This window comes from Numida meleagris, chromosome 14 (assembly GCF_002078875.1).
Source record: "Numida meleagris isolate 19003 breed g44 Domestic line chromosome 14, NumMel1.0, whole genome shotgun sequence".
NCBI lineage: Eukaryota > Metazoa > Chordata > Aves > Galliformes > Numididae > Numida > Numida meleagris.
Genome location: NC_034422.1, coordinates 7,263,735 through 7,287,326, shown reverse-complemented (window position 1 = coordinate 7,287,326; position 23,592 = coordinate 7,263,735). Strand labels below are relative to the sequence as shown.

The 23,592-nt window shown below is 52.8% G+C and overlaps 3 protein-coding genes across 12 annotated transcripts in view; all 3 read right to left on the bottom strand.

Moving 5' to 3' along the window:
• CRYBB2 (crystallin beta B2) lies at nt 268-2,647 on the bottom strand. 3 transcript variants are annotated; one of them, XM_021412412.1, is made up of 6 exons: nt 2,296-2,647; nt 1,838-1,909; nt 1,420-1,538; nt 1,078-1,252; nt 681-823; nt 268-564 (listed from the first exon to the last, which is right to left on the bottom strand). In XM_021412412.1, the coding sequence occupies exons 2-6, from the start codon at nt 1,889-1,891 to the stop codon at nt 396-398; spliced, it is 660 nt and encodes a 219-aa protein (XP_021268087.1). In that variant the 5' UTR covers nt 1,892-1,909; nt 2,296-2,647; the 3' UTR covers nt 268-395. The 3 variants fall into 3 exon arrangements, with proteins under 3 accessions (XP_021268087.1, XP_021268086.1, XP_021268088.1); XM_021412411.1 differs by having other exon boundaries at nt 1,838-1,912; nt 2,296-2,644; XM_021412413.1 differs by having other exon boundaries at nt 1,120-1,252; nt 1,838-1,912; nt 2,296-2,636.
• CRYBB3 (crystallin beta B3) lies at nt 4,343-6,846 on the bottom strand. Of its 2 annotated transcripts, XM_021412410.1 has the most exons (6): nt 6,187-6,846; nt 5,923-6,002; nt 5,132-5,250; nt 4,919-5,051; nt 4,712-4,854; nt 4,343-4,614 (listed from the first exon to the last, which is right to left on the bottom strand). In XM_021412410.1, the coding sequence occupies exons 2-6, from the start codon at nt 5,995-5,997 to the stop codon at nt 4,449-4,451; spliced, it is 636 nt and encodes a 211-aa protein (XP_021268085.1). In that variant the 5' UTR covers nt 5,998-6,002; nt 6,187-6,846; the 3' UTR covers nt 4,343-4,448. The 2 variants fall into 2 exon arrangements, with proteins under 2 accessions (XP_021268085.1, XP_021268084.1); XM_021412409.1 differs by lacking the exons at nt 5,923-6,002; nt 6,187-6,846 and having other exon boundaries at nt 5,132-5,908.
• The window catches only part of KIAA1671 (KIAA1671 ortholog), a 49,919-nt gene continuing 33,322 nt past the window's right edge, over nt 6,996-23,592 (bottom strand). For 2 of the 7 annotated variants that reach the window (XM_021412401.1, XM_021412402.1), the window contains exons 7-13: nt 15,537-15,655; nt 12,468-12,723; nt 11,554-11,728; nt 10,390-10,517; nt 10,134-10,267; nt 9,913-9,996; nt 6,996-9,276 (exon numbers count right to left, since the gene is read on the bottom strand). In XM_021412401.1, coding sequence (XP_021268076.1) covers nt 9,918-9,996; nt 10,134-10,267; nt 10,390-10,517; nt 11,554-11,728; nt 12,468-12,723; nt 15,537-15,655 — 891 coding nt within the window. In that variant the 3' untranslated portion in view covers nt 6,996-9,276; nt 9,913-9,917. Of the gene's footprint in view, nt 9,277-9,912; nt 9,997-10,127; nt 10,268-10,389; nt 10,518-11,553; nt 11,729-12,467; nt 12,724-15,536; nt 15,656-18,978; nt 19,128-22,034; nt 22,554-23,592 lie in introns of those variants that run through there. The other 5 variants (XM_021412406.1, XM_021412408.1, XM_021412405.1 and 2 more) reach the window with 4 other exon arrangements.

Below are 23,592 nucleotides of genomic sequence, written 5' to 3'. Positions count from 1 at the left end.
GCTAAATTAAAGGTTTATGGTGGGTCAAAGCAGTTATTAAGCAACGCTGTTAAGCATCAACAGTGCTTAATAACTGCTTTATTAAGCACTGAGGTGTCTGCCCAGCCACAAGGGCGCTCTGAGGACAGCCGTGCTGGCTGCAGGGTGACCCCCCCCCATAGCCATGCACCCTGCAGACCCCACGGTGCTGTGAGCGTCTCCATCCCCACGGCACCACGTGCAGGGACGTGGCCACTGGGTGCCCGCGAAGGAAGGGCCCAGACCAGCGACTTTGCAACTCCAAGCTTTATTCGGTTGCGGTGTGACTCACACGGAGGGAGATGGGAGGCGAAGCCGTGGGGGCAGCGGCGGGTGGGGGCAGCGCTCGGCCCCCTGTGCCCGGCGGTGCTGGGGCTTCAGTTGGAGGGGTGGTAAGCGCCGCGCTGGTGCCACTGCATGTCCCGGATGCGCCGCACCGACTGGATCTGGGGGTGCTGGGCGCCGAACTCGGAGCTGTCTTTGTAGTCACCCTTCTCAAAGAGGTACTGGTAGCCTCGGTAGCCGGGGTACTGGTAGCCCACCCACCTGCGGGCAAGCAAGGGGCATGACTCAATGGCCACAGCATGGCCCAATGGCCACGGGATGGCCACGGCATGGTGCCACATGGGCTCACTGCCCACTCCCCTTGCCCCGTTACTCACGTGCCGCTCTGCACCCTCACGGAGGAGACTTTCTCCTGGTATCCGTGCGCGTGGAAGCTGGGCACATCATCGTCGATGATCTCGATCTTCTTGCCGGTGAAGCTGGGGTTCTCGTACAGCACGATCTTGTGCTCCTGGCTGTCCTGCAGCGGGGAGAGCGGAGGTGGGGATCAGCACCGCCGGCCCCAGGGCTGGGCAGGGGGCAAAGCTCGGGGCCGTGGGGAAACTGGGGCAAGGGGTCCCTCCCGTCGCGCCCCCCAGCAGCCGCCCTCCGCTCTCAGGGCACCGCCACCGCTCCCCATCCCGACCGCCCCCCGGGGCTCCCTGAGTGCTGCCCCTCCGCCCGCGGGGCTGGGGAGGGCGGGGGGAAGGCGGGGGAAGCCGTCGGGCTGCAGACCTTGGTCTGGCGGGTGGGTAGTGGCTGTCGGGGTGCTCTCACCACTTTGATGGGTCTCAGGGAGGTGATGCTGTCGCTTCTCCGGCTGTTGGTCCAGGAGTCCCAGCGGGGGTACTCCCCCTTCTCAAACACAAACTGCTCACCCTTGCAGCTTGCCTGCTCGTAGCCCACCCAGCTGGAAGGGAGCAGAGGGTGGGCTTCAAGAGGGGGCTGGGAGGAGCCCCCGCCATGCCCCCTCTTCTCTGTGCTACAGAACGAGCACCACCGTGACGGGGGAGCAGCCTCCATCCGAGGGAAACCCAGGTCCCCTTCTCCCAGGACCCCCCTCCCCCATCGACGTACGGTCCGGAGTGCACGAGGATGGAGCCCACTTTGTCCACGCCAGCATCCTTCAGGTTGGGGCAGGCACCGCTGAGCTCATGGCAGCGGCCTTGGAAGTTCTCCTGCTCGAAGATGGCAATCTGCAGGAGAGCAGAGACCTGAGAGTGGGGCATGGCCCACATTGACCCCAAAATTCAAGCATCAACCCCATTGTGAGCCACCAGCTCAGCACTGATTTCATGGTTCAGTGGGGCAGCAGGAGAGCATGCATCACGTCTGCGGGGACAGCAGGGGACAGGGAGCTGACCCCGGCTCCCTGGGGTGCCTTGGTCACAGAGGGCACCCCGCAGGGCAGAGCAGCTGCGTGGCCACCCGCAGCACTGGAGCTGCCGTTGTGGCACCCAGAGGGGTTTGGGGAGCCCCGGCCCCACGGACTGACCTTGGAGCTGGCAGGCTGCTGCTTGGAGGCCGGCATCTGGTGTTCGGAAGCCATGCTCAGCTGGGCGCGCTGCTTCTTCGGGGGGAAGCTCAGGGTTAGCGGCTGCTGGGGTGTACCGGACACTGTGCTTGTGGCCCCAGCTCCATGCCCACATCCATACCCCATACCCAGTGCGGAACCACGCTGAGCCCCAGCCCAACTGTGTCCCCATTGTGCTGCTCGGGGATCGAAGCCCCGTTCCCCATGGGTTGAGGGTCCCAGCGCAGAGCTGGGATGGGCCCTGTGCACCAAACAGCCACAAACTGGGGCGGTTCTGGTCAAAAATCCTGTGACTGACTCAGTGCCCAGCTTCAGGCAGCACTGCCCCTGGGATGCCTGGTCCGTGGCTCCAGGTGAGAGCTGCAAGACGGGGTGGAAACAAACCCAGAAAGGAGAGGACAAAAAGAGAGAATCCTTACCAGTGAGACCAGTACCGCCCGAGCCAGTGGAGGGCTGGGGCCGAGGGGTGGAATTTATACCGCCTCGCAGCAGAACGGTGCCCGGACTATTTACCAAATAGTTAGAGCATGATTCAAAGCGAGAATGCTGGATTAAACCCCAATGAAAACCGTGGTCAGCTGACCCGCCGGGCCATTGTCTCCCGAAACCCCAAGTCGGGAGTTATTTCATTAGCTTTCACATTCGCCTCACCCGCTTTGTTGGGTTTGTTGGCAAGGAGATTTGGAGTTTGCATGCATCAGCCGAACGCATGCCAAGACCCAGCGCGGCCCTTGCGAACAAAGGCCCGGCAGCCCTGCTTCAGGAGTTTTGGAGCCAGGGACTTGATCCCTCCGACAAACCCGAACCGCCGCCGTCAGCGGTTTCCTCCTGCAGCGCCAACTGGAGCGCTCGGACAGCAAACACCTGAGTTACCCATCCCCAGCCAGGGGATCCCCCAGCCCTGCACCAGGTGGGTCCTCCCGTAGCCCCGACCCTTTTCGGGGCCCCCAGCGGTGACTCAGCGTGGGGTCCATCAACACATGGGGACAAAGACATCGCTCGATCCCCACTGGGCCACGTCCTGCAGCTCTGCACCTGCACCGTGCCCTCAGGATCCCACCTGTGGCAAAGCGATTTTTCTGGGGCTTATGGCTCTGAGTCCTCTCGCAGCAGCAGACCCCTCCCGTGTCATCCTACATGGCACAAGGCATTAGCACAGCACAGAGCAGCACTCCCAGGACATTCTGCAGGGTCCATGCCCCCCACCTGCAGATCCTCCTGTCCCAGCATCACAGGAGGACCCCAGGGCTCCTCTGCCCAGGTATGTCCATCAGCACTCACCCTGATGCACACAGGGCAGCAGCACATGCAGTCAGTGCCGCAATCTGAACCCAACGTGGGGCTCAGGAAGCCCCCCCATGGGGCCACATGGAGCTGCGGGCAACTGCAGGAAACTGCTTCACGTGAGGGATGGATTCTGGCAGCTCTGGTGTGTGACTCATTAACAACAGATCCGGGGCAGGATCCTTCTCCATCCCCATCGCTGGGGGTAGAGGTGCACAGTGTGGAGGGTGGCCACATGCCCAGCTGCCACCAGCATCCCCATGAGGGTCCCCACAGCCCAGGGTGAGGGCACACGCCCCAACACCCAGCAGAGAGATCATAAGAGTAGGTAAAACCTTCATCCAGTCCAACCCCAACCCACCCCCACCATGCCCCAGATGTCCCAGACAACCACTCACGTGGGGTGCTCAGGCAGCCGTGACCCATCTCCCGTCTCTGCCATCAGTCCCGAACACCACTACCACTTCCATGCCCCAGGCAGCTGCTCGCAGTGCCCACTGCTACCAGGCATGAGGGTCAGGATGGGTCCCCTCCGAATTCCAGGGCTCATAGTAAGGACCAGCAATCAGCCCAAGGCTCTGCCCTCCTGCCTGCCCCATCCAGGACAGCCCCACCCCAGCTCAGTGAGACCAGCAGGGCAGGGTGCAGGAGTTGCCCCATGCACTCCTACGGCAGCGCTGTGCCTGCACCTGGTTGGCACCGGGGATGCATCCACAGCCGAGGTCATGCCATGCCCAGCATCCCTGGGGGATGCACCGGGCCTGAGCTCACAGCACAGGGCACAGAACGCATTCACAACCCAAGCGGCTGCAGGGATGTGTGGGGGAGATCAGCCCCGGGAGCGACAGCTCTGCAGTGCACAGTGCAGGAGCAGCCCCAGGGCTGGGATGAGAGATGCTCAGGAGGCTGAGGGCTGTGTGGGGCACTGGGGGCTATACATGGGACACAGTCCAGCCACGGGGTCAGCCCCACTCTGAGAGCTGCACCCTCCTGCCTTGGTCCCACTGTGCACAGGGGCAGCGCTCCCACGTTCCCAGAAGGGAACAAATCCTTGGCAAGCGCCCCGAGCCGCAGCCCCGGGGCTGTTGATTTTGGATGACCGCAGCCTTTATGTAACGCTGCGCCCGCTCCGTGTGCCCCTGGCTGAGCCCGCTCCCTACCCCGACCACGCAGCGCCGCAGCCTCAGCTCAGAGCTTTATTGAGGTTTTTGCACAAAGAACACCAAACCGATGGCACCGGCGGTGGCATCACCACCGCCCATTGCGGGGCGCGGGGCCGGCGCGGCGCTCAGCTGTTCTCGAAGGAGCCGCGCTGGTGCCACTGCTGGTCCCGCACGCGGCGCACCGACTGCATCAGGGGCTGGTTGGCATCCCACTCGTTCCAGTGCCGGTACTCGCCCTTCTCGAAGACGTGCTGGCGGCCCCGGTACCCCGGGTACTCGTAGCCCACCCACCTGCGGCACGGAGGCGGCACTCAGCGGGGCCACGGGGACAAGGTGCCGTCCCCAGGACGGAGGAGCCGCCCCGTCCCACCGCTCCCATCGCCCTTACGTTCCGTTCAGGGCCCGGACGCTGGCCACGCGGTCCTGGAAGCCGTGGGCCCACAGGCTGGGCACGTCGTCGTCCACGATCTCCATCTTGCGCCCGGTGTAGCCGGCGTTCTCAAAGAGGTGGATCTTGTGGTCGGGGCTGTCCTAAGAGGGACGTGGGTTAGGGATAACCCCACGAACCCCTCCAGCCCTCACTGCCATTACTCACGATCTGGAGGGGACGGAGGGACATGAGGCTGTCGCTGTTGTGGCTGTTGGACCAGGAGTCCCAGCGCGGGTAGTCGCCCTTTTCCAGCACGAACTGCTCCCCAGCGAAGGCCTGCCGCTCGAAGCCCAGCCACCTGTGGGGCAGCGTGTCACCATCCCCCACACGGGGACACGGCCCAGGGTAGCTGTACCCCGGCCCCACCCCCCAACTTACGGGCCGGACTCCACCTGGATGGAGCCCACCTTCTCCAGCGCTTTCTCGGCCACGTTGGGGAGCTCCTCACTCAACTCGCACCTGCGGCCCTGGAAGTTCTCCAGCTCGTAGATGGTGATCTGAGGGCGCAGAGACAGCACCAGCTGCCGTGCGCGGGTGTGCATCCTGCACCAGCACAGGGCTGAGCCGAGCACTCGGAGTCTGGGAGCCCGCCAGTCCCACGCAGCTCTCAGCATCACGTCCCCGTGCTGGGGACAGTGCTCCTCTGACGGCAGAGCCGTGGCCCACCGCTGGCTCCCCCCAGCCCCACCACCTCCTGGGCCTGCTCCAGCCCTGGGAACGAGCTCAGATGTGGGTATTTTCACCTCAAGCCCAGCAGGCACGGGGCCCCACTGCCTCACCAGGACCAGCGTGCAGCACTGAGCAGCACTGGAGCAGATCCCAGCCCCAGGGGGTCCCAGCCGCAAGCCCCCAGCCTGGGTCACGGCGTGGCAAAGGACGGAGGTGACACCTGCAGCCCTCGGCCCAAACCCACAAGCAGCAGTCCATCACTGCCTGAGCTGTGACAGTGCTCCATCTTCTGGGGCTGCGCGCACTGCGGCCCAAGAGGAAAAAAACCACAGGGAGGTGACAAACGCGCCAGGACACAGCTGCTGCTGTTTGGGTGGCCGTGCATTGCCCGTGCTCTAATGGCACCGATGCACCCGGGGGTGACATTGCCACTCCACAGCACTCGGGTGTCGGTGACCAACCCCAAGCGCAGGCAGCGCGGCACCGCCGTCCCCGCGTACCTTGTAATTGCCCCCGCGCTCGCCAGCGCCCTCCCCAGTCACCATCTGCTCGGGGGGACTCTGCTGCTCGGTCATCGTGCCTGGAAAACCCAAATCGCGGCCGTTAACGCAGCGTCGGCTTCAGGTGAGGCACCCGTCCCTCCCCCCCGCTAAGGGGTTAATAGGAGCGGGATCCAAGCAAGCCCCGCGCGTGCCACGACGGTTAATTAGGGTTAATCACACCCCGCAGCACCGCTCCTCGCCCAGCCTGGCTGCACCGCACACCTCTCCCGCCGGGTCCCGCGGCGCTGCCCGGCTTCGGCCGCGCTATTTATGGGCTGCGTCTGCCCAGGGCAGCACTTTGCTCGGACGCTGATGCAGCAGCCGCGTCCGCCCGATTCCGTCCGTGAGATTTCATCTCAATAGCGCGGGCGCGCGGCGCCGCATGGGAGCAGCGCTGGGATTTCTCCCCGGCCGCCCCTTAAAAATGCGCCGCAGATTAACGCCCAAATCGGCGTCAGCACGTTCACGGAGCTTCTTGCCAGCTCCTCTGGAAAACTCTACCATCAGCAGCAAAGGGCAGGGCTTGGGCAGGAAGCACGAGCAAGCACCGCGCAAAGCACTGCAGCTGTGTAGGGCTTGCTCCTGCCCCCAAAGCCTCCCTGGATGTCCACCTTTTTCCCCCCCGTGTAATTCATGAGGATGCAGGAAAAGCAACACCTGCTGCCTTGCTCCTGATGGCAGGGGTCAAATCGATGCGGAAAACCATTGGCTCTTCCTCCCCAATGCCTGCACTTACTTGGGGCAGAGTGGGACACACACCACGGCCCCCTCCCGAGGCAGAGTCTGAGTCACCCCAATGCACTGGGACCATGGCGGGGCATGGGATGCTGCCCTGAGACCACAGCACAGCCCAACCGATTAATTAGGTGCCTCTAATTAAGAGCTGCTGTAAGGGCTCATTCCCAGCTCACCTGAACAGTAAACGCAGCACGTGGCAACAGAAGCGTAAAGAATGCAACAAGCGTTATTTGGAATGAAAATAAACGTGTATCCAAAGTGTATTACAGAATGTTCTCTCATTTAGGGCATAGTAACATATTTATAGATCTTTTATTACACCGTGAGAACCTGAAGAGAAGGAAGTAGGTATGTATATTCAATTCTTATACAATATAAAGAAACAGAGCAGAAAAGACACGTCCCCGTCCAACAACATTCTAAAGATGCTTTTTAATTAGACATGTAAGCATTAAACATTTCTCAGTAGTAGGTTGAACTACTAAATACAGTAAGTTTCAGTGCATTGTCCAAGCAGACGTGGAAATGCATACACATTTGTTCCCCAAACACAGAGCCAACACGGGGGGCAAAGAATCTCTGCCTTCGCTTGTTAGACCATGGAACAGCCAGTCCTCCAACGCGTGGCACCGCAGCACCGCCAGCCTGCTGAGTCCTAGAATAAGCCTGCGTAAGTATTCTGGTAAGCAGGGGGAGTTTACCTGATTTCTAGATCCTTTTTCAAATGGGACAGAGCTGGTGAACGCTGCCTGAAAAATTCCAACAGATGCGTGTGCAAAGCTGACCTCACATTTGCCTTTTGTATGGCAATCTAACAAGAAGGGAAGAAAACGTGTGCAATTTGTTTAGAATTGGCTACGGGCAGCTCTTCTGGTTGACTCCATTCGAGTGGACGTCCATGGCTCGGGGCTGGAAGGTCGGGAGGAGAGCCGGGAGTAGGAAGATGCATAAAATGGGATGGGGGCAACAGCTCCGGTGTGCAGCGGGGCACAGCAGCAAGGAAGGATTGAATTAGAGAGCCGTACCGGGGCAGTACGGGGAGCTGCTACTGAGAGCAGATCTGGGAGAGAGCCGTGCAGGTGGGAGCTGCAGAGCGGGCTCGTCCGGGAGCAGCACTGGCACATGGGTTTGGCAGCGAGGGGCTCGGCAGACAGCGGCGTGGGCAGACGCATCGCTGTGAGAGCTCCGCCGGAATCGGAGCCTTCTGAGAAGGGGATGACAGAGGAGACAAGGAGGAAAGAGTTCAGTGCTGGTGCTGCGTCTGCGGGAGCGCAGGACGCCCGCCTGCGGGGCCGGCACAACGGACAGCTCCTCCGGGGCCGCCTTCCTATGGGTTTGCTGAGAAGAGCACTTAGCGGGGGAGAGAATCAAGCGTGCCCCGAATGGACATCCTGCTTGAGACGCCAGAATCTGTATTCAAAGCATGGACGCGTGGGGATATCGGCGATATCCCTAGCGCCCACGTTGCGCCTGAGGTGAGCTCTACTGGAACCTCAGCCTCAGGCAAAGAAGGAAAAGGAAATCGTCCGAGAGACCGGAGATCACGGTTAGGCTATCCCACACCATCAGCATAAAAACAGCAACTCAGAACTGGTATTTACAGATCAACGAATAAAAATATGAAGTGGGACTACCCAAACTGCTATTAAAGTGACATTCGACAATTTACTGGAACCCTGATATGAGTAGAACATCCTCCCTCTTCCCTTCCTTTTTTTTTTTTTGTTATAAAAAACAGTATTTACATTTTTTTTAATATATATATATATATATATCTTTTTAAAGAGAACTGGTTGACGTTATTGCTTGATCCTTTTTTTTTTTAGGAAAAACATTCCAATGAAGCCATTATCCCACATGCTGACAAAACACTGAATCTACCACTTCAAGAGTGACCGAAAATTAACAATTTGTTCCTCTAAAAGAAAATGATATTCATCTGCCGGATCAGCAGACCACACGTAAATATAAGCCAATCAAAAAAATACATCTTACAAAAAAATAATCAAGTTTCCTTTTTCGGTATGGCAGTAAACATCATTTGTTCTTTCACTCTCACCTTCCACGAACTTCATTCTCAACAGGAGCTGACTATTTCTTTCTCCACCAAAAAAAAAAAAAAAAAAAGATAAATCTGATTGAAGTTCTTATGTTCATAAACAAACACAAAGCCCAGGCTTACACCCGACATGTCTACCCCCAAGTCGTACATTTCAGGTGCTGAACACAGGGGTAGGAATGAAGTCTTTGTTCAACAGTGAGGGGACCTCTCCAGTGCACAGCACTCCTACATCAAACTTTACATTCTTTCGAGGCTCTCTGAAAGTTAGCGCTATGAACCACAGGTTCTTCTTCCAGGTAGCTCTAAAGTGACTATCCTCCCATATCCGAAAAGATACAGCTTTGTATTTGACTATGAATATTAAGCAGCTTTCTCCACAAAACAGGAAGGCACCATGCACATAGCAGTTGAGGCAGGAAGCAAACAGCAGCAACATGACATGTGAATTTTAAGTTCAGATGAGTTAAGGCTTCTGTTAAACTTCTTTATCTTCTTCTAGCTAGAATCACTATCTGAAAAGGAAAAAAAAAAACCAACAAGCTGTTGAAGTAACCGAATGACATGGTCAAGAAATATCATAGAATCATTTAGGTTGGAAAAGACCACTAAGATCATCTGGTCCAACCATCAGAGTAGTCAAATACTTCTTAATGCCTGCAGTAGCTAAGACCCACAAACATCTATTTACTGGTGCAGTGTCATCTTGGTCTTGTCCTATTCAGTACACTAAAAGTCCAAGAGTTGCCCAGAATGCTGCTGAAAAACAGCATACTCATATTGTGTACAAGTCTCACTTCACAGAATCATGATCATAGAATCATGAAGGTTGGATAAGACTCTGAGGTCATCTAGCCCAGTGGCTGCGTTGCTGTTGCTTGATGGAAGCATTATGGAATGGCAGCACAAATGGGCTGAGTGGCGTTAAAGCAAAATTAACTGCAGAGAATGGGTGAAAATGAATCATGAAAACTGCTCTGCCTCAGCACAGGGTCACTTTACTATAAATGTGTGTCCAGGAATACAACCTGCTTTAATGTTTACGCTTGCAGAGCTGCCATACTGACACGTTAAGGAAATATTTCCTGTGTCTCTTTTTATCTTCGCGTGTTTTCATTTAGCAAAGCCTTGCTTTCAGCGTCAGAAGGTACCTTTATCAAACCTGATTCTCGTAATGGCTCTGTCTCTTCTTTGATTTCAGCTCCTTAAGCCACTGAGGAGATTTTTCTTCTGACCTAGGATATAAAAACACACTCTTTATTCTTTAATAATGAAAATTCATCAAAGAAACAAACCAATAAAAGAATTACGCAATTTTCTCTGGAGCCTCAGGAGCCCTCACGTCTTTCTGACTCTTGTGCAAGTCTCTCACCTTTCCTCCTTCTCTACACTGGAGGGCAGTATTCTGCTACCAGGAGTTCCAAGCTGTGGTTTAGGGGATTTGAACGGCTGAGCAGAACTTGGCTCACCAGGACTCTCAGACTCGTGCCTTTTCCGCAGCTGGGCCTAAAAAGTGAAAATAAAGAACAGGGGTCCTTCTCAGGGCAGCAATAATGCTGTTTGTGCAACACAAAACACGTCACACATTTATAAAAACAAATGGTCTGACACATGCTGCCTTTACTTACCTTGAGAACAGAGTGGTCCATCCCTGGAAATATGGGAAGCCTCTGAGCTTGCACAGAAGACAGTCTCCCAGAACGCCGTGTCTTTTCTTCCTCATCAGAATCTTCCTGTTGCATAGGTTTCTTCTCTTCTAATCAATTGTTTAAAAAAAAAAAATTATTCAGCAAGTTTTCCACCTCTAACTCGTTCTAGAACCCTCCTTCCATTCAAAAATGTATTAAGAATAATAGTAATACACCAATGAAACGAGTTCAGTGCTCCAATGGAGATCAAAGCAACAAACATTCCAAATACTCAGCAACAGAAAGATTTCTTGCTGGCAGACAGAAGGGAGCAAAAGGTAGCCCTAAGTGAATTAACATTGTTCTGTGGAGACCTGAGAGCGGTCATTCAGTCTCTAAAGGGGCTGTAAAAAAGAAGGCAACAGACTCTCGAGCAGGGTCTGATGTGAAAGGACAAGGAGAAATGGTTTCAAACTCAAAGAGAGGAGATTTAGACTGGGATATAAGGATGAGGTTTTTACCCTAAGGGTGGTGAGGCACTGGCACAGGGTGCCCAGAGAGGTGGTGGTGCCCCGTCCCTGCAGACACCCAAGGTCAGGGCACGGGGCTGTGAGCACTGATGGAGCTGTGGGTGTCCCTGTGCACTGCAGGCAGTGGGACCTGGTGGCCTTTAAGGGCCCTTTCCAACTCAAGCAGTTCTATAATTCTATGACCTTAGCTGATCACAGAACGTGAGATTAATTTAGACCAGAGGAAATGTCTGGAAGTTACCTGTTCTACCCTCTGCTCAAAGCAGGGCTCAGATACAAAGCAACCGAAAAGCTAAATCTGTGTGATACAGAAAAATGTGCAATAGTGTGGTTGTTTCACAGCCCCTTAACTCATTATTTTCTCCACAGACAAGCTTGTCTTATGCCAGCTGCCAGAACTAACGGAGATGGGAGCTGTCCTTCCCTTGGGTCTCTTGTAGCTCGGGGCAGCAGAGCCTCCCTCCAGGCTCCAGGGAGCAGAGGTGAAGGCTCAATTCAGAGGATGGCCCAGAGGAGGCAGAAAGAAGCTGTAGCTAGACTGTGACACAGCTCCAGGCGTGTTCCAACATTCAGAAACTCCTGCCCTTGCAGCCAAGTTGATTACACTGAATGATGTCACACAGCTGAGGGATACCTGTGGAATCTTTAAACATCCAGGTACTACCCGATTCTTCCGTCAACGAAAATCGGTTTTCATACTCCAGCCCTCTGCTTCTTCTCAGAGAGTGGGAAAGAGGAGCCCGATGGCGTCTCTTCTTGCTGAGCTGTACGCGGTTTTTCAGTGCACTGGAGTCCAGAGTAGTGGTTTGCTATAAAAAGAAACAAACCCCCTTGTTTCAACCAGATTGAAAAGTCATCCCCTCCATAACGGCCCCCCACCCTACTTAGAAGCACCCAGCCATGCAGTTTAACTAAATGATATATATATATTTGCCTGATTATTATTCTTGTTACATAAAACTATATTAAAGAGAATTCATGATGAGGATTGTGCTACATTGTGGCTAACCGGGTGGAATGCTGGGTCTTTGATCTCTCTTGGCTGCGGACGTCTGATCTGCATGAATTAGTTTCACTAAATGAATTAATAAACAAGATTTGGGTTCCTGAAGTGTTTTGTGAATGCAGGCCTTGCTAGCTAGTAACAGCTGAGGGCCAAGAAGAAGACTGGGATCTAAAAAGGGCAACTACGCTAAGTTCTGGTGTAGCTGAGGGCTGTAATTTAATTGTGATGACAGATTGCCATCCACAGACATTCCAACCAAGCTCACCAGCAACAAGGAGACCTCAAGTGAAGCAGCATGGTATTGAGAAAAAGCACCGCTTCCTAGATGAGTAAGAAAGTTATTAATAACACCTTTAGCTATAGCCTTCATCCTTAACCTTTTCCAAGAGGGCAGTTAGCTAGAAATATTCAATATGATAAAGAAAGGGCAGAGGAAGACTGAGGGCAAAGTCTGCAGAAGGGAATGGTTTGGAGTGGCTGGTGCTGGTAACAGTACAGCTAACACCAAAGGAGAACTTGCCTTTCCCCTCATGGTCACTTACATCAAGGAAGGAGAAGTCAGCAGTCTTTCCATCGGGATAGGCATCTCCTGGAGGAGGTAAATCAGTCCCATCAGTAGAGTCTATGTCAGTGCTCGAACGGTCCAGACTTGTGCTCCTTTGGTCTTTGGAGAAGTCACAGCGGTCAGCCAGGGAGGCGGGTTCTGTTTGAGAGGACAGGGACGATGGCTGGCTGCTTGGTGGCTGCTTTCTCGTGGAAATGACATCGTTTTCTGATGAAGGAGATTCAGGCACAAAGCTGTGGATGAAGAAAACGAAATCGATGAGACTTCAGGGCGAACAAATACACGCAAGGATATTTTGGATCACACATTAACAGCCATGAGGCAACCTAACGAGCCGGAATCTAAACACGCTTCTTAAACAATAGACCTCAGAGTGTGAGATGGTCCAAGGTGATGGAAATCCTGGAAGGAAAGCAATCAGGAGCCCATTGCTGAACAGCCACCAACCATTGGGACGTGAGATAATTTCCAGCCTGGCAGAGGGAATGCTGCACAGAGCGTTCCAGTCCGTGGGCGGTGAATGCTGCTTCCCTCCTCCAGCAGTGGGCCCCGGGATAATTAAGGAACAGTACTAATGAGCTCCAGGGGAAGGCTTGGTCTCACATTCTTTACCTCAAATGATATTTGCTATCTGCAGCATTAGGCTTTAGATCCACTGAAATACAGAAGTATGTAGAGGAAAAAAATAAAGATGGCAATCTGGAGGCTTAGCAGCTTTCATGGAAATTAAAATGTATGATGGCTGTGTTACAGCATCCTCCCTGATCTCACATCTCCAGAAAGCCTCTCCCCTTCTGCAGCCCAGCACTTCAGCTGGTGCAACTTGGTGCAGCGCTCACAGTGAAAATCTCTGGGAGAATGCAAGGAGAAACACAGCTCCTCTCATTGAACCTGTGCTGCTTGGTGGTTTCTAATCCATCACCTCTCTGATGGGTTCTCCTTGCACAATTCCGTCGCACACCGCAGCACGGCGAGGAGAAACAGCACAATCAGTTACATACAGTGGGCTCCTCCAGCTGAATTAGGGGAAAAATTCCCTTCGGAACAACAGTCAAGTACTGCAACGTAAAATATGCTTTCAGCTCTCATTATTGAGAGCTACTATGTCTCTTGTTCTACCGCTTGATTAAGATATCAAATTTTAGGAATATACCCAGACATACTGCTTTGAGTACGTTACCAACACTTGCAAATACTCGCTCTATGAAAATCTTTCACATGCAATCTAAAAAGCAGTTCATTTCCCATAAAAGTTAATTGCTTTTCCTTATGAAGTCCGTTCCGATCTGAAACTGAGGATTTTCTATGACATCAGCTTGGAAACGCTCACTCAAGCGCTCGAGAAAACAGAACTCCCTCGTAGATAGGCTACTCAGGAACCCAATTCCTGCCTCCAAATCCAACTGTGTCCCTCCGTTTCAAGAAGCTCTTTGCAGCGAGCCCAGAGCAGCCCCAATGTCTGTTCCACGGTGACTCAGCCCTGGGTGACAATGATCCTTCCTCCCCCTCATTGAGCAGCAGGACCATGTATATCCTGTTGCCATGCAGTCATGGTTTATTTTGAAATTCCCTTCCTCTCTCAGAGAAAATGAGTTCACACGCAGATGCATCAATGAAATGCTCCTAAAGGGGATAAAATAATCCCCTTCACGACTCTAGTACTGGAAAATGCCGGAAGGTGGAAGCTTCAAGCAGAGCTGTAGGCATCATCACACTGTAAAGTAATTAAAAACTAAACATTTGCTACAGAGGAAACAAAATTCCAGGATGTGAGGATTGAGACTTCAATACTTTAATAAACCAGAAATTTTATCTGCTGCTTTTCTAATCCCTCAAGTGTGAAATAGCTGTCTGTTCTGGAGCTGAGACAAGCACCTTGGTTAAGAAACTGATTTCCAAAAACACCTATAAGGTACTAAAATCACAGTTCATGTTACAGAAGAGCTGGATGTTGGCATGTCACTCTGTCAGCTGAAAACTCCCCTTGACTTCATAGGCGATAATATTTATATATATGTGTGTATTTATAACTCAGCATTTGCAAGTGTAAAACACACCAAGTGGAACTGACATTAATATCTGCTATAAGAGTTCAACATTAAAAAGAGCAGGGAAAATGCCATTTTCCCCTGAGCAGAGAAGACATTGGCTCAAGCAGTGCAGATCAAAGAATCACAGGATGGCTGGGTTGGAAGGGGCCTTAAAGACCACAGAGCCATGGAATCCCAGCATAGTTGGGTTGGAAGGGGCCTTAAAGATCACAGAGCCATGGAATCCCAGCATGGTTGGGTTGGAAGGGGCCTTAAAGATCACAGAGTCATGGAATTCCAGCATGGTTGGGTTGGAAGGGGACCTCTGAGCTCACCCTAACCCCTGCCATGGGCTGGTTGCCCCCACCAAATCCCACAACTGCTAGCATAGCCTTCCTAACCATGGTCAGTCCACATCCTTACCTACCTGATGGGGAAAAAGTGGACAATTACAGCAGAACCTTTGCCCACCCAAAGCTCTACCCATTAGACTCACATATCACAGAAGTAGATATCCACTTTCTAAATGTGCAAATGTACATTTCTAATTGTAATTACAGAAACAAATACAAAGCAAAATTACACTGCCTAACTTAGTTAAAGCCATTTCATGCATTTAATGGGGAAAATATACTTTTCTCATATCTTCTATCATTTTAGCACTACCAAATACCATTCTGCTCGTGTTTCACGCGCCAGCAGACTTGTGAGATCTATTCCAGTCGAAGCCGTTTTTGTCATTGCCTATAAAAGTGGTGATATTGCTTTCTCCCTGGGGGATGGAACCTAAATTCCAAACCTTATTGCTGCTGGTGGATACTCGAGAAATATTTCTCCACCCAAAGACTGAAGAAACCTTACACTCACTGCAACAGGAGCATGCAGCTTTAGGAATCCATACACGTATGCCAGGGTGCACACACTTGTGTGTTTGCAGCAAAACGCAGGAGGATGGGTGCTTCTCATGAAGCAGCTGGGGCAGAATGTGTGCACAGGACAGAGGGGATGGTGCTCACCTGTCCCCGCTGCGCCGCTGCTCGCTCCAGGTGCCGTACTGGCTGTCGGGCTCCTGCACCAGCGTGTCTGTGTCCTTGGCTTCGGGGGGCTGTCTGGTGAAGCATTGCTTCAGCTGGTCCTGCAACAGAGCAAACGAAACCCGCCGTCATTCCTTCACCCCTGGGCTGAATGGCTTCGGTTTTATTTCCCGCTGTGGTTTTGAATTGATCGATTCAACTTGGGCAACAGAAAAGCGAGAATTAACTTAAACATGGAAGAAGGCTGTGAGCTCCGAACGACAGCTCTCTACAAAATGAGCACCGGTTTCCTGGGCAAACAACCCATTCTAAAGGCAGAAACCAACTAGTTTGCTTTAGCAACTCTTATCTCACCCATGCAACAACAGGAGTTCTGCACAGAGCCTCCCAGGCACACAGGGGAATCATCAGCTCCACTGACGTTTCAAGTTTGCTAGCTTTAAAAAGTGCTCTCGTTTTTAAACACTTCCTTTGGAAGACCTTCAGAATAAAAATCATCAATAAATAAACAAGCACAAGGCCAGACACTAGAAAGCCTTTGGCAAATGGATGGGTGTGAGTGGAAAGTTTAAATACAACGCACAAAGTAGGGCAGATTGCAGGGTTCGTGGTTTTTTTTTTTATCCCCCACCCATGCTCTACTTTGACCTTTCCTACTTCAAGGAATTCATTGATGAAGGCAGGAGATCTGTGAAATAAAAAGGGAATCGGTGCATCCGAGGACAGAAGCGGGCCAGCTGCTACTGCGGACACCCCCAACTTGCAGCAGACCAATGTTCCTTTGCTCCAGCACATAGCACTGCTGTACCCTTTGCTTTTTTTTGGTAAGTGCATGGAGATAGCACTTACCAAAACACTTGCACCCATGGCCCTGCACAGACACAGACACAGCTCTCAGTGCTGAACCAGCTGCATGGTTTCTTGCGCCCTTACTTCACTAAATCTGAAGAATGCTGCTCTAAGTCTGATGATTCAGGATAACAACGCAATGCAGACAGCAGCTACTCAAGAAGTTCTACAACGCTTGCATCTTTGGGAGCAAATGCTTGCATCTTTTTTTTTTCCTTATTCCCCCAAGGGTACCATCAGCAATTGCCGTTTTCTAGTTCTATCACGCTCCTTGCTGCTGACAAAGTGGTCTATTTTAACGCCAAGTGAAATAAAGCAATAAAAGGCTCTGCTATTTCTTCCAATATTACAAAGCACCATTGCCAGACAAGTAAAATTCTCAGCCTGCAATACTCAAGGTGCCCATTTGGGGAGTTACACGGAACAGGTTCCTCACTTTCCATCTTTCAGATGTCCCAAGCCTCATAGCTCATTGGGTGTAATTCTTAACCTCCATTTCTCCATATGCCCATGGATGGACAGCTGAGCTCCTGCGCTTTTCCATCCATCCCCATAAAGCCTGCAGCAAGGTGCTTCCCAGGCAGGCAGAGGAATGGCAGGAGAAACTGCCTTGCTGCTCTTAGGAACTGCACGGCGTTTCCTCTCCCTTGGCATGGGCAAGGGCATGGGCAAGGGCATGGGCAAGGGCATGGGCAAGGGCATGGGCAACCACAGGTTGGGTTTCCACAAACTCTCCTTGCAGCTCCAGGCCCTGCACTGGGGCAGAAGCAATGCTCCTCCAACAGACATGAGCCCTCGGGGCACATATCGCCCACTGTTTATAAAAAACACCGCGTTATCACGAGAATGGTGGTTGTAAGGAGAAAACATGCACAACCCAGATAACAGCACCATCCCGGTAGCAGCAGGAAAGACATTCAGACACACGTGTGGCTCAGCTGAAGGTTCACTGAGAGCTCTGCATGCGTATTGGGTCATGGCTGAAATGCTTTTAGACAGGAGCGATTTCAAATTAGATTATCCAGCTACATTTGCATCCGCCTCCCTTGGAACAGCTCAGTGCTCCTGACAAAGAGCATGAATGGAAAACAAACTGAAAACAGCACTTAGAGCTTTAAAACATGGCAGCGTGGGGAACGTAACGGAACACTGCTGCATGTACAAGTGATGATCTTCGGGTCTGCCACCAGCCCCATCCATCACACAGCTCGCAGTGCCCTACGCTATTCACTCCCACAAACCACAGCAGAACAAACATCCCAGCAGAACAGACCTGTGCTGGACAGGGTTGGTTTGTTTCTCATGTGAGATAATTATTAACATGACGTTGTGCAAGTGGCCCATTCTTTCTTTGTTTATCCCTTGGAAGAGACCAAGCTCGAAGGTGGAGGTGTGCAGAACCAGAGCTCGGCCAGACACTAGAAGTTCCTCAAGAAACAGAGTATTGTCCGTAAAAACAGACATTTCAAAAGGAAAAGGCAAGAAAGAAAAAAAAAAAAGGGCCCTGGTCTCTTCTTGACACACAACGTAAAGCCAAGTGAAGAATTTCCTTACTTACAGTCACAGAAAGCACACGTGGAAGATGCCCCTCCCCAGTCAAACAAACCCCACTCTCCATGCAGTTCTGAAATGCAGTAATTCTCCATGATTTGATCAATTTGATCATTCCAACAACAGTAGCCACGATAAACACAACTTAATTTTCATATGGAATAGAATTGCAGCGTTGGACACTGACTCAACGTTTCGCTCTACTTCTTCTAAAAGGAGACGTTATGATTAAAGCTCTTTCAGGACTCCCTTGGAATTAAGCTGCTTTGGCAATAGTCCAGGATTGATTATCCCTGCAATTTCCAGTTCCTGAAAATGATGCGCACACAATATTGCTCCTCTCAGTGCAAAAATCTACCATAACTGAGAATGAATGCATACATTTATGTGAAAAACTCGCACTGCTGTGAAATAAAGACTTGGCACACGAGGAGCACCGGTTGAAAGAGATCTCACGAGGCAGAATCTGCACAGACAGCTTCAAAAATAATCTTTGTTTGCTAAAGAGACTGAGACATCAGACAGCCAAAATGACACCCCGCAGCTTGACGTGCAAAAAGGAGATGCTAAAATCGACTGGAAGAACCAGTCTGAATAGGTAGCTGCACACAGGAATGGAGTTCTGACCATCCACTCTATTACCATGAAGCTCAGAGAAGAGATTTTGAAAAACTTGAGAAGTTTTTTGTGTGACTATATATATGCACACATATACACATACGCTGATATATTACTATACATTAAAAGAAAACAAAACAAAAGCATCAGGTGGGCTTCAGAAACTATGCAACACTGGATGGGACGGGACTGGGGGGATGGAATGAGACTGCGGGGAAGGGATGGATTGGGGGGATGGGCAGCCTGAGCTGGTGGCTGGCACCCAACCCAATGCAGGAGGTTGGAACTGGGTGATCTCTAAGCTCCCCTGCAACTTAAGCCACTCTACAGTTCTGCAACCCGGATATTTCCACTTCCCAAGCACCCAAGCAGCAGCACGGGCAGAGGGATGCCCGTGGGTACTCACTATCCGGCGGATGAGCGCTGCCCACAGGGAGAAGGTCATGGCTGGGACCGGGCTCGGTGCTGTGGGGCAATGGGTCCCACGGAGCAGCTCCCACAGCCACACGCCCCACCCAGCCCCGCGGCCACAGATAGCAGTTCCAGGAACCGCAGCTTTCTTTCTGAGAAGTTTAAGGAACTCCAACTCCACCCGCGTGCATGGATACGTGGGGCTGCCCTCATCAGCCCCAAACAGGGCTAAGCAACGTAAAGTTCTCAAACAAATGCTGGAGTATTGACAGATGAAATGGGAAGAATCCATCTCAAAGCCTTTGCATCCCTGCACGGGGTAGTTCCAGCTTTTCGTGGCCCCATCCAGAGCTTTGCAAGGAACCCGGTGACCACATGCAATGATTTCTAGCCACAGCTTTTGCACAGCTGCAATCCATCCACTCCCTCCACCGAGGATTCCAAAGGCGGTTTGGAGCTCTGCACCCTGAAAACAGAGCTGCTGGGACTTACTGCAAACTCACCACGCACCTACCACGTGGTCTTGGTGCAAGGCTCCAGCGCTGCAAGGGACGAGCCAGAGCACACCGATATGATGCTGGTATGGTAGGAAGTGAATCTATTTGCTTTTTTTTGAGAAGCTGCATGCTTGAGATCAACACCTCCCACTTGGAATGCTGTATCTCACAGCTCTTCTGCACAAGTTAAGGCTTTTCCAAGCAAGACGCAATTTGAATCCTCAAACAAACAATCCTGGGAAAGAGGGCTCTCCAGTTCGAAGTCTAGGACTTAAGACGCACATACAGCAGTGGGATTTCCTGCCAACAAATGAGTATCTGGAAATGGTGCACTGCTCATTTAAACAAAAAAAAAAATCCATACAGCCTAGAAGCTGTTTGCATCACCTCCTTGCAACAAGCCTGGGGAACATCAGAGTTGAGTTGAAGTGATTATGGCTGTCAAAACAAGTCGGGAACAACGGAGGCACTCTGCTCAGCACCCACTGCTGCGGCTGCATGGCCCACATTTGCTCTGCCAGCCACGTTCATGGCCCGTTAAACCAAAGAGGAGTTATTAAGCACGAAAAAGCGTGAGCTGCCTCCGTGCTGGCCCTTGTATCTTCGTTAATTAAACCGAACAGCTCTCCTCCTCCCCCCAGCCCGAAGCAACACAAACACTCCTTTCTGAAAGCCCACTCGCTACAACTTCCTTCTCGCTGCCACAATAGCTGTCTGCAAATTTAACGATAAACGGACGGGACACAAAGTATTTTTGAGAGTGATTTGTTGGGTTTCCAGGGAATCCTGGGGCCAAATAGCTCCGTAGCAAAATAGTCGAGCTCAGAATAAGAATGCCAGCGTGCACTTGGTTCTTTTGCTGAAGGATGCTCAGCGCATAGGACCTAGGGTAAAACCAAAGCGTTTGGTGCAGATGAACACTCTCCAGAAGCCAAACCAGAGAAAGAAAAGAAACAAGCTGCCATACTTTCATAGCAGCACAAGGGGATAGCTGAGGAACCGAGGGTATTAACCACAGGTTTTATATGATGACACATCAAAGATGTAATCCCCAGGCTTCTGAAGAGAAGCGTTCAACTTTTATGACCTCCAGCAAGGAAATAACCAATTACACCAAACCTCTTCCAATGCTGAAACTTCTCTGTAGTGCCCAACAGCCTCCTGCACAGCCCAGAAGCACGGCAGTGATTTAGCCATGAGCCCTTTCCCTGATACAAAGCTTGCAGGAGTGACCACTTAAGGTATGACATATAACCAAATAAGGAGCCAACTTGCCAGCTTCCCCTCATTTGAGAGCTTACAATCACAGGATGATTTGGGTTGGAAGGGACCTCGAAGATCACTCAGTTCCAATCCCCCTGCAGCAGCACGCTGGAGAGCACAAGGGCACCAGCTCCCCCACTTACACAAGGGCTGAGTGACCTTAAGTTGGAGCACAGGAGCTGCACACAAGCTGAGCTAAATGCATGCACAAAGCTAAGCACGTGCCAAAAAAATGGCAGCTCCACTGCTGCCTTCAGCGAGTTTGCTGGAAAGGTCACCCCACGCCCCAGGGCTCCCTGCTCTGCAGAGCAAGCAGCACAGTTGCCCTCTGCAGGTTCCCCGTTCCCATTTTGCAGTCCCATCCATTTCACTTGTTTAAACAAGTTTTGCATTCGGGTGGTTCTAATAAATCCAACATATCAACTTCAATACAAATGTCACCATGCTAACAGCGTAACAATGGTTACCAAATATTTTCCTCCTCGTTCTTTTGTGCTCACCTGACAATATTCCGGCGCAGCCAAAAAGGAGATTAGCAGAAAGCTGGGCCAAAAAAGCAGCAGAGCTGATAAAAGCAGTGCTGGAAACAGCCTTATGCCACACCTGCCCCAGGAATGCGGCTTCGCCTTGGATCACCTGTGAACAACCCTCCCCGAGCCCACGTCACAGAATGGCTGAGGTTGGAGGGGAGCTTAGAGATCCCCCAGCCCCATGCCTGTCGTGTGCTGGCTGCCCCCCAGCTCAGGCTGCCCAGGGCCCATCCATGGCCTGGGGCACCTCCAGGGATGGGGCACCCACAGCTCTGGGCAGTGCCAAGGCCTCGGTGCCCTCAACTCAGGGCTGCTTGTGTATGTACGGCTTATAGCGAGTCAACAAAACTGGAGCCCTCCCCATTCACCTGGGTCTCGTAGCTTCTATCCCATGACAAAGTAGCAACGACGCTAAGAAAAAACGGCCGGGGCTAACCACTGCTCACCGCTGACTGCAGAGCGACAGCACTCAGCTCTTTCCAAGTGCGACTTCAGGCAGTGCAAACACAGAGGGGCACGCAGAGTCACGCGGACCCGTGACAAACGCTCGCCTTTACCTTACACCGACACACTTCCCCCGCTGCCAAACCTCTGACAAAGATTTCCATCCGCGCTCCAGCGAGCTGGGAGCAGACATCTTTACCTGTCACCGCTCCGGGGACATTCCTAACCCCCCCCAAAAAAAAACAAAACACGCCGCACAAAGCCAAGATCGCGTGCGGGTTGTCCACCCCCAGAGCCTCCCGCGGCGCACGGCTTACAAGGTCGGGCGGCTCCGCGCTGCTCTGCCTCTTCCTCAGCGAGGAGAAGCGCTGCTGGCTGCGCACCGAGAAGCGCCGGAAGGACTCACGGCTGCGGGAGGCGAAGTGCCTGAAGGAGGAGGTCCGCTTCAGGGGGGCCCGGGGGCCGGCAGCCCGCTCGTGGGCCACGGCCGCCGTCACCAGGTTGAGCGCTTCCTGCAGGGATCGGCGCACCGTGCCCATCCACTGGGTCATGTGAGTTTGGGCCACGGTCAGCTTGTCTCCCAGGTAATCCATTTTTATTTTTTATCTTTTATTTTTTTTTCCCAGTAAAAAAAAAAAAAAAAGAGTAATGGATATTCGGGAAAGTAATTCTCCGTGGCAGCCTCGGATTCTGCAAGAAGGATTCCGCTGGTAAAATATTTCCTGCGAACGTAAATAGCGCTAGGCTAGCACCGCCGGCGTGCTCCTGTATTTAAATGGAGGCGTGGGGCTGCAGACGGACATTTATCAAGTAGGAAAAAAATAAAAGATTTTCCTACTTACAATCACGTTTGCTCAAAATGCACTTCATTCAGCCATGTTAGAAAGAGAAATGAAGGTCTCAGTCCTGGAAGTCCATCCGTTCACCAGCACGGATCAGTCCCTTACTTTCTCATTCCAGAGCTGGATAAGCATCTCCCTTCAGAAGCCAACTTTGCACGCTGCGTCCGGCATCAGAAGGACGGCATCCTCGCTGCGGGGCAGCAGTTCAGCACGCCACGCCGCGTCCCTTCCCCGCGATCCATGCGGCCTCCGGGCTGCTCCCTGCCCATGGGCTCCGGGCACGGTGTCAGTAGCGCCCGCCGCCCGCTGCCCACGGGGCCATGGCTGCAGCCAGCCCCACCGACGGACCCGAGGCCGTGTGTGTGTGTGTGCGCGAGGGCCGCGGGGCAGCGTGCTGAGCGGCGCGGAGCTCTGCGCTCCCCAGGCTGAGTGCTCCGGAGCACCGCTGGCTCCTGCCAGCTCTTGGCCGCCCGCCCGGCTCCTGCGAGCTGCTCCCGAGCGGGGCGGCCTGCCTGGAACAATGCGCGGGGTGACACAGCCGCAGCGCCGGGAAGGAGCTGGGTTGGGCCCTGTGCAGGCAGCGTTGCCATGGCGACGCGGAACAGCATCTCTCTGCCTGCAGCCAGGCGGGCACGGAGGGGCTGGGGGCCAGGCCAAGCTCCCGCAAGGGGCGGGTGGGGCTGGGGATGTGCAGCCCCTTCCTTACGCCATTCACCAAGCAACCCAACGATCCACATCAGCATCCGTCAACGATTAACCCGGGGCCGGCCACGTCCCACGTGCCACCTGGGCAGGGTGACACCGCGACCTGCAGCATGCTGGCCATGGAGAAGGGCAGCAGCATGCGGATATGCCCGGCTCAGAGGGGCTGGGGGGCAATACCTCGGGCGTTGGGGTGAGAAAGGTACACGGAGCTGCTTGCTGTGCTCAGGGCTTCTTTTTGTTTCGATGCATTGCATCACTCTCCCCTCTCCTCTAACCTTTTCTGTGTGTGTGTGTGGGGGGGGGGGGTATAATGGAATGAATAATTTCT

Excerpts from the sequence above, each read along its gene's own strand:
- CRYBB2 (XM_021412412.1), bottom strand. The coding sequence starts at position 1,891 with ATGGCTTCCGAACACCAGATGCCGGCCTCCAAGCAGCAGCCTGCCAGC. Across the intron at positions 1,539-1,837 it reads AGCAGCCTGCCAGCTCCAAG|ATTGCCATCTTCGAGCAGGA; the intron begins GTCAGTCCGTGG and ends GCTCTCCTGCAG. Across the intron at positions 1,253-1,419 it reads ATCCTCGTGCACTCCGGACC|CTGGGTGGGCTACGAGCAGG; the intron begins GTACGTCGATGG and ends GCTCCCTTCCAG.
- CRYBB3 (XM_021412409.1), bottom strand. The coding sequence starts at position 5,367 with ATGCTGAGAGCTGCGTGGGACTGGCGGGCTCCCAGACTCCGAGTGCTC. Across the intron at positions 5,052-5,131 it reads ATCCAGGTGGAGTCCGGCCC|GTGGCTGGGCTTCGAGCGGC; the intron begins GTAAGTTGGGGG and ends GCTGCCCCACAG. Across the intron at positions 4,615-4,711 it reads GTCCGGGCCCTGAACGGAAC|GTGGGTGGGCTACGAGTACC; the intron begins GTAAGGGCGATG and ends TCCGTGCCGCAG.